The sequence below is a fragment of the Anguilla rostrata genome, chromosome 2, assembly GCF_018555375.3.
Source record: "Anguilla rostrata isolate EN2019 chromosome 2, ASM1855537v3, whole genome shotgun sequence".
NCBI classification, from domain to species: domain Eukaryota; kingdom Metazoa; phylum Chordata; class Actinopteri; order Anguilliformes; family Anguillidae; genus Anguilla; species Anguilla rostrata.
The window spans coordinates 42766365-42783539 of record NC_057934.1 but is presented as its reverse complement, the minus strand read 5'-3'; the positions used below and the strand labels follow the sequence as shown (position 1 = coordinate 42783539).

The following is a 17175-nucleotide window of genomic DNA, read 5'->3' as shown; positions in this document are numbered from 1 at the left end:
TTTCTATTTGGGGGGGGGGGGGGGGGGGAAGAGAACATTCCCGGCATCTGAAGAATTGTTGTGACATCCTACGTTCCACAGCGGAATCTTGTTGTATTGCACAAGAACAATAGGATTCCTGTATAAGGACAAAAGGACTTTTCTGAATAACTGTTGACGTGAGTTTGCAACAAATGAATTCGGAAACAAAAACGTACCGAGCAACACAGTTATTCAAAAAAAGGACTAGACATCAATGTTTTTTTGCTGTTGTTCCACCAAATCCTTCTCTGACACAGCCTTAGTCCACATGCATAATTACTCCAGAAGAGATGAAATTTGAGCTGAACCGAAAGAAAACATCAAAGCATTAAGGACATCATTTTAATCTGCTTTTAGGGTGAGCCTGCTCTAAAAAATCCATTCATAATCAGCTATAGCAGCTACAGTATCTGTGTCTTGATTTGCTAATGGGTGTGCAGTGGTTGGGAGCTCAGAAGCTGGCTGTGACATACACCAGAACAGACAGTCTGATATAGGCTATATGTCTGTTACTTTGAACTTCTGCCCCATGCCACTCTTGCCAGATGACTACAGTTTACAACATTCTTTTTGTGATTTAGTGTACCTGTACACCCTTTAGACTGGGGCTGTTTTTCATGGTTTTCCAGTGAAGGCAAATCTTAATGCTACAGCATTCAATCACATTTTAAACGATTCTGTGCTTCCACAACGGTTTGGGCAAGGCCCTTTCCCGTGCACAGAGCCCTAACCTCAACCCCATCTAGCACCTTTGGAATCAATTGGAAAGCCAACTGTGAGCCAGGCCTAATCACCAAATCAGTGCCCAACCTCACTAATGCTCTCCTGCCTGAATGGAACCAAGTCCCTGCAGCAAGGCTCCAACATCTCATATGAAGCCTTCCCGTAAGAGTGGAAGCCCATCATTTTAGATGAAATGTTGGATCTCAGGTGTCCACATACACTACATGGCCAAAAGTATCTATTCTGCTGCCCTGTGTTACTATTACCAGATGGCAGCTACTGGTAAGGAGCATATCCCGAGCGCTGAAATTGGGGAATTCCACTACAGTACATTTACACAGTCCAGCTGCTTCGGGAGTTTCAGGAAGCACACAAAACTGAAATACTGAACTTCAAACATCCACCTAAATCCATTTTATACCCCTTAATAAAATGGAACATTCATCCTTTCTAACCAAGTTATTCAAAGATAATGCAATTTGCCCATGATTCTGGTGTAATTTCAAACCTACAAATGTAAAATAATCATTGTAAAATCTAATTGTACTAAAAGTGCTATGTGCTAGATAAAAAGTTGTAGCATCAAGGACATCGTCTCCCAGCAGTTAGCCAAAACAGATATATAAAGATATAGCCTGTTCCCTTGACAACAGTATTACCTGCACGCTCAGCACACAATTACAATTACAGGGCTTCACTTCCGCAGTAGCACAGCAGCATCTAATAATCCAATGGCCCATTAAAACAATGGTCATTTCCTAGACGACTACCTCGTCAAGGAGTCAAGACCGCATTAATGGAACCAGGACATATTTTCTGGTTCTTGTGGTCACAGATGCCTATGATCATGTCCCCATTACAGCGGGATATTAGGCTGAATTGAGAATGGTTATGGCCGAACCAAATGGAAAAACCCGCTTTATTTCAAGAGTATTACAAGTAATTACTTGGACACACCCATTTTCAGGGGGCCAAGCCCCAAGCCCCAAGACCCCTATTGTTTGTGCTTGGATTCTTCTTATTTTTCTGCCGCCACTCGCCGAATTCTCACCCCTTTCCCATGCTCAGAAACTCACAAAATTCGGCAGGCATGTCCAGTATGGCTGCCAATTTATTATGAGTGACTTCAAAATCGTTATTTTCAAATAATTATTATAGACGTACCCTTACATGCAACACCTACCCAAGTTGCCATGGATGTGGCATTAGGTTAATAGTCCATGACAAAGCAGACCCCAATGCACTACGGCTCACCCACGGCGTTTGGCGTCCTAAATTCTCACTGTTTCATTATGAGTCTACTGTATGTATGAAGCACAGCAGTCATTGTCAGTTAATGTTATTACAGAACCAATGAATATTAAATACGAATTCCATTTAAAAAAAATGCATAACCAATTAAATTCAAGCAAGAAATAGTAATAACGCAAGATATCTTAGTCTCCATCTTAGTTGCTTTTTAAAATATAGTATATATTAAAGCATAAAAGCAAAAATACACCACCCAAATTAACAGACCACTACAGCAGTTTAAGCCCAAACCAATCCTTTTTGGTTTACTGCCTATTCTTTTGCTCTTGGGTCTTGCTGTGGTTTAGATCTCCCACGAACCTATGAGAGAGATTCATTCTCAAATTTGGGGTTAAAAAAAAATGCAGGCAAAGCCCTTGTGCTGTTTGGACTAGCATCTGACCTCACAGTCCATCAGAAGGGCAGCCAAGCCGAAGCCCCGAGTGGGAAAAGCTACCTGCTATCACGAGAGCGAGAAAAGAACAACAAACGCCTCAGATGTTTAAAAGCCGAGTCAAGTGGGAGCCGAGGGCGCCGGCGCCAGGAACCGCGCGGAGCAATTCGCGGCCGTGGCCTTTGTGTCGCGCTGACGCCGCGCGGAGCTGCTTTAATGTGCGCTATCGGCACGGAGCCGCAGAGGCCAGCTCAGAGCAGCCTGTCTGTCAGCAGGGGGCGCCCCGGGGTAAAAGGTTTGCGTTAACACTGCGCTAAAAACTGACCTCTCTCCTCTTTGGTCTTGTAAAGGTAACCTACTCTGAACAAGTGTCTGAAATCCAGTCTGCTCCCCCAGACACATTCATTTGAGCAAATTTAGCAGAGGATTGAACAAAACCATTTCAAATAATAAGGAAAACATCAGAAAGCTAGGAACCAGCCAAGTCTGACCTCCCATGTTTTGGTTCACGATTCCACAGCATGATCAGATCTGTCTCTGGCTCCTACACTCTCAGAGTGCACTTAGTGGTCCAGGATCTAACAGAGTGTTCAGTGATGGACTGGTTCAGGCTCTAACAGAGTGCTCAGTGATGGACTGGTTCAGGCTCTAACAGAGAGTGCTCAGTGATGGACTGGTTCAGGCTCTAACAGAGTGCTCAGTGATGGACTGGTTCAGGCTCTAACAGAGAGTGCTCAGTGATGGACTGGTTCAGGCTCTAACAGAGTGCTCAGTGATGGACTGGCTCAGTGATGGACTGGTTCAGGCTCTAACAGAGAGTGCTCAGTGATGGACTGGTTCAGGCTCTAACAGAGTGCTCAGTGATGGACTGGTTCAGGCTCTAACAGAGTGCTCAGTGATGGACTGGTTCAGGCTCTAACAGTCAGTGATGGACTGGTTCAGGCTCTAACAGAGTGCTCAGTGATGGACTGGTTCAGGCTCTAACAGTCAGTGATGGACTGGTTCAGGCTCTAACAGAGTGCTCGGTGATGGACTGGTTCAGGCGCTAACAGAGTGCTCAGTGATGGACTGGTTCAGGATCTAACAGAGTGCTCAGTGATGGACTGGTTCAGGCTCTAACAGAGTGCTCAGTGATGGACTGGTTCAGGCTCTAACAGAGTGCTCAGTGATGGACTGGTTCAGGCTCTAACAGAGTGCTCAGTGATGGACTGGTTCAGGCTCTAACAGAGTGCTCAGTGATGGACTGGTTCAGGCTCTACAGAGTGCTCTGATGGACTGGTTAAGGGTCTAACAGAGTGCTCAGTGATGGACTGGTTAAGGTCTAACAGAGTGCTCAGTGATGGACTGGTTCAGGCTCTAACAGAGTGCTCAGTGATGGACTGGTTCAGGCTCTAACAGAGTGCTCAGTGATGGACTGGTTCAGGCTCTAACAGAGTGCTCGTTGATGGACTGGTTAAGGGTCTAACAGAGTGCTCAGTGATGGACTGGTTAAGGGTCTAACAGAGTGCTCAGTGATGGACTGGTTCAGGCTCTAACAGAGTGCTCGTTGATGGACTGGTTCAGGCTCTAACAGAGTGCTCAGTGATGGACTGGTTCAGGATCTAACAGAGTGCTCAGTGATGGACTGGTTCAGGCTCTAACAGAGTGCTCAGTGATGGACTGGTTCAGGCTCTAACAGAGAGTGCTCAGTGATGGACTGGTTCAGGCTCTAACAGAGTGTTCAGTGATGGACTGGTTCAGGCTCTAACAGAGTGCTCAGTGATGGACTGGTTCAGGCTCTAACAGAGTGCTCGTTGATGGACTGGTTAAGGGTCTAACAGAGTGCTCAGTGATGGACTGGTTCAGGGTCTAACAGAGTGCTCAGTGATGGACTGGTTCAGGCTCTAACAGAGTGCTCAGTGATGGACTGGTTCAGGCTCTAACAGAGTGCTCAGTGATGGACTGGTTCAGGCTCTAACAGAGTGCTCGTTGATGGACTGGTTAAGGGTCTAACAGAGTGCTCAGTGATGGACTGGTTAAGGGTCTAACAGAGTGCTCAGTGATGGACTGGTTCAGGCTCTAACAGAGTGCTCGTTGATGGACTGGTTCAGGCTCTAACAGAGTGCTCAGTGATGGACTGGTTAAGGGTCTCACCCATCAGTAGCAATCATCTCATGGGTGCTGATCTAACTGGACTACAACACCGCAAATCACTTCCCAAACCAGGGCCTTATTTTTACTTCTGTGTAAATGGTTTGCACTATAGCCTACATTGCAGCATACACTGCTCCAATTATACACACAGATAAAGTTCTCCTAGGTGTGCTCAGGTCAACACAGTAAAAAAATAAAATACTGTACTCAATATATGCGATTAACATTACCCTAAAAATTATTCAAAGGAAAACAATGACTGCAAAACAGTAATGTGAGGACACGCCAATGAATAATCCTTGCTCTTTTATCCCTCTCTCCTCGTTAGCACTGTATTTAGCACTGTAGCCTAAACACAGAAGAGACTCAATTCTAAATGCAAATGTGTGTGAGATGAGCAAACCACATTCAAATGTGATGAAGGGTGGCTCTGGAAATGAGGCAGTACTGGAAACGTGGCTTGAGGAGTTTCGTAAATTGTGAGTGACAGGCGGCAATCGATTTAACATTTTGCCATCTTCAGAATTTTATTTCCTGTTTGTTACATGCAAGTTCTGGAAAGACTCATCATTTTCCAGACACATCTTGCCAATGCACTGTAGCAGTCAATACCTATAAGGAATGCAAACTCATTACTTCCCAGCAATAGCTTCAGAATCAATATGTTTTTTAAACAATCGCTTGCATAAGCTTTAAGTATTAAGAGCATAAAATGGCAACAGCATAGACTTATTTAGGTCGCAATTTACAAGACCACTCAACTCAAAATCTCAATGTGCTATTTGGTCCCTTATCTTTTAAAAAAGTTGCCATACATTCAATAATGTCTATAATGTGTCTTCTCTATTGAGAAGATACCACATCTCAGAATAAACTCAAAAGCTAATTGCTATAAGGCTATATAGTGTGTGTGTTTAAAAAAAAAAAAAACAAACGTACAAAATGCTGAAAGAATCCAAAATATTTAATATAACGCAGAATATCTTACATGCACAGTAATATCATTACCAGGAATATCTTTTTAAATCCTTATATGAATATCATGAAATGATTCAAACACAAAAGACAGCTCATAGATATACCCTTTCAGAACAACTGGGGAGTTTCTCTAATGTTTCTCTCTAAGTCACATTTTTAAAAGGTGACCACTCAACCTCATTTTTTGCACTGGTGTCAGATACAACCCCCCCTCCCCACAACCGCTCCCCCACCCTGGACAGGAGCAGCTTTGGGAGGGCCGGTGTGTGTGGCAGTGTGCTCTCCAGGTCACTCAGACAGGTCACCCAACACCCCTCTCCTGCCCCGTGCCCCTGCTTTCCTGGAGTGCCTACGGCCACCGGCGGATGTCTCTGAATCTCCTTGCATTCCGGAGAGCTCCTAACCCGCCCTGCCACACACCGAGGCCACTGCAAAGACAGCCCTCACAAAGCCTCTTTGTCCCTGTGCACACCTGTGTCAGGAAGAACCTTATGCAGTTCTGTATGCAATAAAATAATGGTTTCACACATCAACGCTCTTTAGAGAAGAAAGTAGCCTACATTAGGTTCTTTACACAAAGCCTACTGCAAAGTGCAAAGAAGAGTCGGTCAAACAGGAAAGGATTACTTGTAACATAACATAAGGGTTCCATCTAGTGGACAAATGGAGAAAAGAACCCCTCTAAACTGGGTACATGTGCCAAAAGCCCTTTGACAAACAGGATTAGCATCCTTATTAAAAGGCAAGTGATTTCCTGGATTTCTTTTCTTCAAATCTCAATCCTCCCCTCCATGAATATGTGCAGTTCCACAGCAATTTTTTTTATTTTTAGAAACCTGGTATGTGGGGGAGTGAGCAAACTGTGCTTTCAATAACTGTGCACTTAGTCAGCCTCTTGTGGGTTTGAGCTCCTTCCTGTGAGCTCTGAGAGTAGCCATCTAAAACACCACAGACGGCCCAGGCTATGCATTCAGGTGGGCTGGAGCAGTGTATATGGTCCCTTCCACAGTGTGTGGAACAAAAGTCAAGCTGGTGTTTGAAGTTAGTTTCTCAAAACTTCACCACATCCGCTTCAAACACAAGACAATACCACCTCCGCTTGCAAGCTAATCGGGCACAAACCAAAAAATAAAACCGAAACATTTTCTCCTTAGTCTCCTGCATTTGCAATTTAACAAACATTGCAGTAACACTGCACGTCTGATGTGAGTGGTTTCAGAGAGTCATGGAGAGAAGACAGCTGTACTGCAGTTTCGTATCTGTGCAGTGACAGCTGTAAAGGGGCTGCCTGGGTGCAGAAACTGCAGGAGCTAGAAATAAAAATGCAACCAATTCATAGCCAGTTCCTATTAACAGAGTGTGTGCGTGTGCGCGCGCATATGTTCTACTAAAGGGCACAGGATGTATACAAACAACCTGCCACAAACAGCGCCTTCATACAAGCAAAGCTTGCAGACTAGGTCAACTGAAGCCCAACAAATTTATAGTGCGGAGGTTAAAAGTAGCTAAAAGTAGGAAGCTGTGTTTTCATTAATAATCATTTACTGCACAAGTGTTGCCCACAAAGCTCTCCAGCACCATAAAGTTGTATGTATAGTGTGCTTGGCCAGCCACAGACTATTTAGCACTTAGTGACAATCACAGTGCAGGGAGTGGAAAGCAGCTCTTTACAAGGTGTGGAATACTTAACTTGAGGTAAATAAAAGGTGTGAGTTTTGCTGCTCTTACCCTCTCCAGAGTATCAGCAACAGAAACACGTGTGTATGAAAAAGGGGGAAGAGAGGCAGGTCACATGACCATGCAGTCACTCCGAAAGTGCGCTAGCTAGGGTGTTGGGTTTCAAAATACGGCCAGCCCAAATTCTGCGAGGCTTTTCCTGCGTCTTTAGGACAAGCATCACTCTCAGAGGAAGTGACTTGTGATTGCCTGCGCGCACTGCGCCGAATTTAGCAAAGACAAACAAAAACAAAGGGAGGGAAGCCAAGTCAAACAGAAGAACAAAATGGTAAGTGGAAACATCTGTATTTCTATACATATATAAGAATGAAAAAGGGACAAAGGAAGGGGGGGAGAGAAGGCATGCAAGCGCACAACAGACCAGCTGCTTTCTGTTAGAGCCCAGGGAGAACTCTTTTCTCTGTCGGGGTCGGAAATGAGAGAGGGGTACATACAAAAAGTAGCGCGCTCCCATTTTTCCTTGAAATGTTGAGAGTGGGCCTTCTGTACGTGGCACTTTTTTTCCCCTAAGAGTCGGCACCGGACAGAGTCTCTTTGTTTAATAGGAGGAGGCGAGTGAGGCTGTAAACTTTATCGAGCCATGCTTTATACTTCTGGAACGGTTTATATTCTGTGCAATTAAAGAACATATTAAGCCTCCCAAGTACTGCACCGAGTACACAATGACAGAGTAAGGAAGAAGCTATAAACTGAAATCTTACATCACGCTCCTGGAGGATGTAAGTCAGTCCTTACAGCACAGTGCCTGGAAACTGTCAAACGCGTTCCTGCTCTGGCTTCAGCTGCGGCAACACAGTGACACCCAAGCCACCAGTCGCTTCCATTTTCTCATACCACCATCTGAGGAGATAAGGGCTAGCAGTCGCTGCCGGCAAATCCTGCCTTTTGCTACAGAAACTATGACACTTTGATCACGTTAGTCTGAAGCATGCAGGAATAAACTATCAGACAAAACACTGTTGCAATTCAGTACACACAAGTCAAAGTTCCAGGCTAGCTAAAATGACACGTACTGTAGGTAGTTTCTATGTTGCAGAAATAAACAGGGACGGTGTTTAGTTGGACTGATGAAGAAAAGCAGCTGAATTGTGCTTGTTCAGACATCTAAACTCGGGGCCAGTGTTGGCGGCACTTGTTTTTGAGATCTCAGTTTTAACACAGGGAGACAAGCCACAGGAGTGGTCTGGAGGTGGGATAATTTCTGTGCAAACGAACAGCGCCTGAAGAATTACGACATGCTGCCAGTGAACCTCAAATTCACCACAAAAGGAGAACTGACCCAAGATTCCCTTAAAAAAAAAAAAACCAACCGATCTTAAAAGGGCTTTAAAAGATTGTAGCCATACTCTGTGCTGCCCTCAACACCTCCCCTGCAAACATCACATCACTTGTGTGCAAATCGCCCAGCTTTTACATGTCAATTTCCTATGACATCATCTACACCACATCAGCACTATTCTCAGATTTCATATTAGCTGGGTTAAAAAATGTCTATTTAAATTATAATGACAATTGTTCCCATTCAGACATACACAGGCTTAAGTTCACGGACTTCTTTTTTCCATGCTTTAAGTTCTACTTTCTACTTTCAAAGACCGGACTTTAAAAAAAAAAATTCAGCCCCTGAAATACAACTCAAGAAGTCAGCAATAGGCTCCCCCTTGTGGTAAGTTTATTACCTGGCAGGTGAACTGTTTAGAAAGGCTGTACAAGCATTTCAAAGGACGCAGTTTTGAATCTGAACAAAGATCTTTCAAAATTATGCGTATGCACTCTAAACAGTCCTGCCTATTTTCCAGGTAATGCATGATATAAACTTTTTTTTACAAATTGGACACATACTGGTAACCTACACAGTTGATCAGGATAGAAGACAATGAGCCAACCATCTGAAAGCAGTGTGTGCACGATTCTTCTTAATACAAAAAAACACCACGTTCCTTCATATCCGATAGCTGATCATAGTATGCATGCACCACTCTCAGCTAAGCTCAACCATCTTATCAAAAAACATGCCAATATTTTTGATTTGTACATATTAACCATCACTGCAGTCTGTGTGGAGTCCCAACTGCACATTTATGTTCTTTTGCACAGACAGTGAATCACTTCCTGGGTGATTGGTAGAGGTACAGGGTATCTGAGATCAAGCTGCCATTCCAGTAACAGGAAGGAAGGAAACTGCACAGAATGCAAGAGCACTCCAAAAACAATTATTTTTGCTGTGACAGACAACTGTTTATATTCGTTCTTCCGAATAGAATAGGTCTGAATAGATTATACATGTTATTCACAATGATAAACAGGCAATAAATACACCTCTCCCCAAACACACACGCCCAAGGGTGCCATTTCTCTATCGATACCCCATTTCCTGAGTGCATATGAAAATGCGCTCTATTACATAAAAAATATTAATAATGCTTGTGGAGACTGACAGGTTATAAACATATCAGCTGAAAATAAGGAATGGCCCCTAAAATGGAGTCAAATTCCTTCACACTACCTGTAATAACACTGGATGACAATATTTCGACCTAGATAGAGTAAGAAAATGAAAATGAACTCTGCTTGTGGGCTTGGTTGTCATATTGTCACTCATAAGCTGCTTTTAGAATTCATGATATACACAGTTACATCCTGTTTTCGGTTTTCTTGTTCCCTCCAAGGCAAACACGACCAATGAGACAGCTTGCAATCCAGCAAGCACAATCGACAGCATCATACATGCCAACGACGTGGTCTCCAGAGCAAACTACTGCTACATGTTCTGCGCAGTGCTGGGCTTCGCCTCGGGGCTCTTCCTCTTCTACAGCTTCTTCAAGTCCTACAGAGCCCGGAGGAACTGGACCTGGCTGGACAGCTTCCTGTGCGCCCTCTCCGTCTCCGAATTCGTCATCCTGCTCTGCTCCCTCTCTTCCCTGGCTCACCGGCCGAACTACCTCAGCACCTCCAACCTCAACTGCACCCTCCTGTCCTTCCTGTTCAACGGGGCCTTCTTCAGCGGGCAGCTCCTGCTGGTGCTCATGGGCTTCTTCCTGACGTTCGACCGGGACCCGCCCAGCTCGGCCCTGCTCCAGCGGGCCCGGGACACGCCCGCCGCGTGCGTGGCCCTGACCGCCGCGCTGTCGCTGCTCTGCTCGGCGCTGCTGGCGGGGCTCCTGGGGGCGGGGCAAAAACCCTACGAAGTCGGCTGTTGCCGGCTGGACCCGCGGTGGTACGGCTACAAGGCCACCAAGCTGCTCCTGGGCTTCGTCCTGCCCAACCTCCTCCTGCTGGCGCTCCTGGCGGCCGGCTGCGTGCTCTGGGGGAGGCCCGGCGGCGGCGGCAGCGGCAGCTTCCTGTCCAGGCTCAAGGCCTTCCCGGCCTTCCTGGCCGTGGCCCTGGTGACCTTCGTCTGCCGGCTCTTCTACAGCGGCGTGCTGATGAAGCTGGAAGGGGAACCGCTGATGAGCGTGGCCGAGTTTGTGCTGTTCTTGGGGAGCTGCGGCAGCCTGGTGCTGGTGCTGCTGCTGCACGGGCCCTGCAGGGAGAGCCTGCAGGCTGCCGCCCGTCGCCTGGGCGACTGCTGCCGCAGTGTGGGCGCCAGGGACACCAACCGCCACATCATGGCCCCCCGCATCGAGATCACAGACACGGAGCAGAGCTACGACCAGTGAAACCCACAGTCGCCGACGCCCTTAACTCAGGCCTATTTATATTGCGTTTCGTTTCATTTTTGCCTGCTTAAAACTGCAACCGAACGCAGGTTAATGCCTTGGGATGAGCCTAGCTTCAATCTCAGGACTGACTGGAAACAAAATGGTTTATATATAATGCAATATAAAATGTATTTGTAATCTGTAAATACAAATTCTTCATCAAATTCTAAAAAAATGAAAGCTGTTCTGCGCATACTAAAATGGGCATAAAAGGCATACAAGTGGTACTCGCTTTTGAAGCGTTCTCAGGGTGCAGAAATGACTGTAGAAGCTTAACAGGGCCAGGATGCAAAACACTATTTTATTTGTTTGCTAAGGTTATTTTGTATATCAGGCGAAACAGGGTACCTTTAAACACAGCGACTCTTAAATTAAATTAAATGTAAAGCAGGCTGGGACGCTGAAGCTCATATCTGTCTGTGCGTTTATAATCCTCAGAATGTCGTAATCAGTGCACTGGGGTGAACAGCAGCAGGGCTGCCACAGTGAGCTTGCGGGAGGACACGGAAGACCTGCTACCAGGAGTATCCGCTGTACCCCAGAGCGGCCTGTCCTCATTTGCGTCTGTTGCAGTCCCCCCCCTACTAGGACAGGGCCTCTATTGAAGCTCAACTTAACAGCAGTGGATCTCAACGGGATTCCTCATTGAGTCATACTGCAATTTCCCCATGCTGAATGCGTATAAGACTCCTCATAGAGAGCAGTGATACCACAGTTTTGCATTTCAAATTCTGTCGGTTATAAGCCAGTACTGTACAGCAGTGCTTTTCTCTTGTTTTCGATTGCATTTTACATTTTGTATTGTTTTGCTTTGCTTTACCCAGCAAGTAGGCCTATTCATTTCAGTGCGTTAAGTGCAGGGTGGTGTGTGCAATGTTGAACATTAAGCTGCAGTTTATGCAATTTATGAATGAAAGCTGATGACTTCCCAGTGTGCCCACCGCATATTTTCAGTATCAGCTACATTTTCATCTGCGTTAATTATTCTCATGCCAACATTACTTGAAGGCCACACTCTGGTGATGCAAGCATTTATTTGATATGCCCTTAATAAATGCCAGAGACTAAAACAAAACAAAACCTTTGCTGGTTCATGATGACAAATTCCAGAAATCTCACCAATAACACTAGCTGTTAATTATTAAGGTATAACAGTCTGAAACAAGATGGGCATCACAAGATCATCATTCTGACCATCATTCTGTCATTACAACTGTCTGATTATAGAATTGCTAGCCACCAATTATGCAACACTCCCCATATTTGAAGAAAAAGACATCCCAGTGATGTTTGTGTAAAGTGGTTTGTAGAGTGTTACAGCTTCCACTGAAACATCCTAGAGCCCCGATAGGAAGTGCCACCCGTAAGTTATAACCAGAGGAAAGGCAATGTGCAGTAGGCTACATGCTATGCCTCAAATTTTTAAAAACCATCTAAAAAGTTTAACCACTCTTTTTTTTTTAATTTTTTTTTTTACATTATCCCTAAATTTGTACTTCCCAAAAGACCAAAGGTTGCAACGCCATCTGTCAATTTGGAACGGCTCAGACTAGAGCGATATTCCTCCATAGAATGCCCTACCAGGCGCTGCTCATTTCAGTCAGTACAAACGCTAACCTACAACGGTCACTGTGGTTGAAGACCTCCGTGTGCACACCTTAACTACGCATTCACCTCAAGCAGTAGCAACAGAGTGGTCACAGAGCAATCTAATCAAGGTGTTGCTGGTTGTTCTGCTTGGCACAATGCCTGTCACACAATATTGGGTTCATGCTTTCAGAAACCAAAACGTCAAACAGGCATTTTAAAAAAGGCATGTGGTTTCCATTACAACACACAAGAAACAAGGTGTTGACTACAAATAATGTGCCGTGTTTTGGAAATGGCATGTCCTGTAACGGTCTCCACAAAGGCTGCGGGGGGAGCTAGTAATTCTCAGAAAAACCATTCGCTCCCAAGTTCCTCAACATGCAGCTTGGTATGCCCGCATTCCCATAATTTTTCTCTGAGTGGCACTAAATACATTTTTGCAATGTTATCAACAGATACGGGCTAACAAAAGGCCCTTCCATTAAAATACATAAAAGATGACAACCAAAGTTGACCGACAAAGATCCAAACCTAAGTGGAGCTCAGGCATTAATAGCATCTAGAAGTAAAAGTGAGAAAAGCCCAATATCATAGTTAATTTTAGCAATGAATAATCACACAAACATTCCAGGTCGAACACACTGACAACACAAACAGTTTGACTGACTTGCTAGACCATCATTTTGGTGGAATAAAGACAGGTAGGCTATGTGTGCGTCTGAGAAATTGTTTACCAGTTCTACTGCAAGTTAAAAAATGTACATTTTCAATGCAGGATTTTTAACCACCTCACATTTCAGTTACAATGTTTGGTTCAAATGTATCAACAATGCACTGCCATTCTACTGCCAGTGTGAACTTTTCAATAAACAGTTCAGTGTTAATAAAGTACCTATATTGCTCTTTTTTTAAACGTGTGCTCAGTTTGACCCAGGTGTTTTCAGGCTACGATGTCTACCAAAAACAAATCACTTTTCAAAAATAATCCTGGGCCCTGCAAAGGCTGGTTTATCCCATGAACACAGACTGAATCCTTCCATAAAGGTTTGCTTCAGCTGTTTTGTTTGTTTTCACAATATTCCGACGGGACGAATAGGGGTTTATTATAAAAGGTGAAGGATAAAGCGGGTGGACATCTGAAACGAGTGCAGACGGTTTCTAGAGGTGACTGCCGGTGGAGCTTATTGTGGTGATGTAAAAACGTGCAGGGGAACATACTACACTGAGGATCCAGCTAATAAAAGGTTCCCACAGCATATCTGCTTCTCAACCCCCCGTCAACCCATTACATTACATTACAGGCATTTGGCAGACGCTCTTATCCAGAGCGACGTACAACAAAGTGTATAACCATAACCAGGAACAAGTATGACGAAAACCCTAGAGAGAAGTACCGGTCCAAGTGCAGGGAACAACCGCATAGTTCAACTTGGACCCTGAAGGTTAAACTGATTAACACCAACAACGAGAACGGCAACAACGCAGTCTATGGAAAAAATACAAGTAGTAGTTAAGACAGTTAATGCACCCAAGTCACCTACGAAACAGCTGCCTAGTTCCCCACAACCCTTCTCCACAAGCACCCAGCTACTGTACGCCTGTACAGTAGCTGGGTGTTTAAAATGGACTCAACCTACACAGAACACTGGAAGTAACACCACTTCCAGGCTAGCATGCCCACTAAGTCTTTGAGGTTGAGGAGAGCCTACACTTCCACATTGCTTACTACACATCCTAGCCTTCTTCACGATCAACACAAAAATCTGCTTCTGCAAAGCTGACACTAGTGATTCTCAACCACACACAAGTTTTATGCTGTTCCTCTTGTTACAAGCAATCAATTCAGGTTCACTCGAAGGGTTAGCTCAAAAACAACATCTCTCTTCATGTGCGTGCGATCAGTCCCTCATGAAAGATGTGACCCTGAAAAGACGTTCCTGCTGACAAGACGACGCAAGTAAAAGGATTTCTTCAACTTCAGATTTAATTCATTTCTGCCCCTTCAATAAATTGACACAAAAACGTTTTCAAAAGAAAGTCATTTTGGCATTCAGTTAACCGCCTGATAAATAACCTTAGTAGGAGCAAAAAGCAAAAGTATTTTTAGCGTACCTCCAAGCTATTTCACTGGCCTTGGATGGAGGAAGAACCTGCCCTTATAATCGGCCATGACTTATTAAAATGTAGGTGTCCGAACAGCACGCGTGGACTAGGTTTGGGAAACAGCCGAGGCAAAGGCTATATATCCACATCACACAAGATAAGGGAAAGAAAACTGTAATGTGTGAGCGGCCAACTGAATCTGAACTGTTTTTTTATACAAATAAACACACTGAAAGCTTTGTAAAGATTACAAGGTCTGTGGAAACATTTGGAGCAATTGTAAAAGCAAGCAACTGAAGGCCCTAGAGACATTTGCTTGGGATTTTATGAAAGGCAGTTTGGCAAAGAGATTTTTGTGGTCTTAAGGGATACTGTACGCTGTAGTGCAAGAGAGGACCACATATAAGCCCACAGAAAACCTCGGAGACCACCGAAATGTCCAAGACCGATATTTTATCGTTACGTCTCTTTAATTTCAGAAACCGGAAAGAAAGGAAATGTGCCGTCCGCAAACTGTTTTTAAAAAAAGAAAAACCCAAAGTCAAACTTTGCTTCAGTGGCAATTTATTTGCAGAATCACGTGGGGAAGTGATTTAAGTGCTCTGTTAAAAAGAGCAGCAGCAAATGTTTCAGCACATAGCTGTCCTCAGTGCTCTCACTGTGCAAGTTCACAAGTTATTAAGCAAAGGAAGACCTCAGTTTTTAACCACAGCACGAAATAAAATGCTGGTTGTATACAAATACACTACATAAGTAGAAACCTGAATGAAACACTATTCAGGGCATTCCATCATCTTTAATAGCAACATCACTGTCTCCTTCTCCATACCGCGCTCAGTATAGGCTACATTCCCAGAGCAGCACCCATAACGGATGACCTGAAGATGCAGAAGGCTGCACCATCCATGCAGGTGACCAGATGTTTTCATGGGGTTTTCATGTAAAGATTGAAAAACCACTGCCAAGCAACAAGTTAGGTGGAATATGTATTATGATTCCTTGCTATCTAACAAGTTCTACCTTGATATCTAGAAGATTCTCTCTAGTAGGTACCTAAAGAACTCCAAGAGACTGATAACAGCCAATACATATATAAACACAAGATAACTTATACTGTACTTAACTTCCAATTTTATTACTGATGGTATTCAATACAGCAAAATTTTCATTTTAATTATTTATTCAATGCAGCAATATTTTGATGTGATTTAGTCTATTCATAAAGCACACAATAAATGTTTTTAAAAGGCTAGCTTAGAAATACAAACAGAATCTGTAGGTGAGAAGAAAGAAAAGCAATGGGGTTTTTGACATGACATTACCATTCAAAAAATATTCTGAACATTGCACAATCAAATACATAAATGCAACTTCCCATAACAAGAGTAATTAAAATAAATGTTACGAATGGACAAAATATAATGGCAAAAAGAAAGAGAATGTTGGGGAATGAGCAAAAGACAACGAGAAACTAACATACGTATATACAGTAGGACATACTTTCTCAAGTTGAGACTCTCAACAGTGAAATTAGCTGCAACAGAGGCAGCATACTCCTCACTGTGGTAAAAAAAAACACATTACAGCTTTAAACTACAGCAGCCACTAGCCAGATAATCAGCCTGCACGAGATCTATAGATTAGAGAAGTCCTGGATGGAATGAAACAAGGATAGGATAAAATACAGAAAGCACAATAGAAACTTGTCAGTTGAACAGATCAGGGTGCCAAAAAATATCAATTAATCAATCAAAATGTATTCATACAGCACATTTCACAACAATTGCCACAATATGCTTCACAGACAACCCAGGCCTAAACTGCACAGGAGCAAGCTTAAAGCAACAGTAGAAAGGAAAAACTCCCTGTGGCACATGAGAAGAAACCTTGGAAAGAACCAGGCTCAAGGGGGAAACCCATCCTCCTCTGGTCGGCTCAGAGTGAAGACTGGTGACCAACATGGTCAATGTTTACAAATATAAAAACAAGAAGTACTGGACTCATGTATTCATGTACTCATAATTACCACTGTCAGTGAGCATTACTGTATCTGTGGATCTGGGGATGCTTGCTACCCACTTGTCCCATATTTAATGAGAAACCCCTACTGCGCGCTAATCCTCCGCAAGGGAAACATCCGATTTTCATTCTTCCACCTTTCTGCCTACTTCCTCTCAGTTTAGAGCACGGCTGACACCACAACCGTGGTCCAGTCTGACCAGCAGCCGGTAAGCAAGGCGAGCCTGTAGGCCATGTGAACTCCAGTCACCCAGAATGGCATCGATATTACACAAACCAAAACCAAAAAACAAACGGCATGTCCCGCGGACATGAGTGCATTCGCAGCAGACCAAACCGCAAAGAGGCCGGAGCAAAGACCGCACGCATGTTTAGACAGCTGTTCCTAAGCGAATCCGAAATATCCTGCGGACGCGAGCCCAGTCCGCGACAGCCAATTACACGGCGAGGCATTACAGGCCTGCATACTGGACAATCTCATTGTCA

At 44.1% G+C, this 17175-nt stretch overlaps 2 protein-coding genes across 5 annotated transcripts in view; one reads left to right on the top strand and one right to left on the bottom strand.

Annotated features, from left to right (window-relative positions):
* Positions 1-17175, bottom strand: part of LOC135248116 (uncharacterized protein C7orf50) — a 90997-nt gene that overhangs the window by 52155 nt on the left and 21667 nt on the right. The window lies entirely within an intron of this gene.
* Positions 7360-11133, top strand: LOC135248114 (uncharacterized). Its single transcript, XM_064322358.1, has 2 exons — positions 7360-7544; positions 9946-11133. The coding sequence occupies exons 1-2, from the start codon at positions 7542-7544 to the stop codon at positions 10933-10935; spliced, it is 993 nt and encodes a 330-aa protein (XP_064178428.1). The 5' UTR covers positions 7360-7541; the 3' UTR covers positions 10936-11133.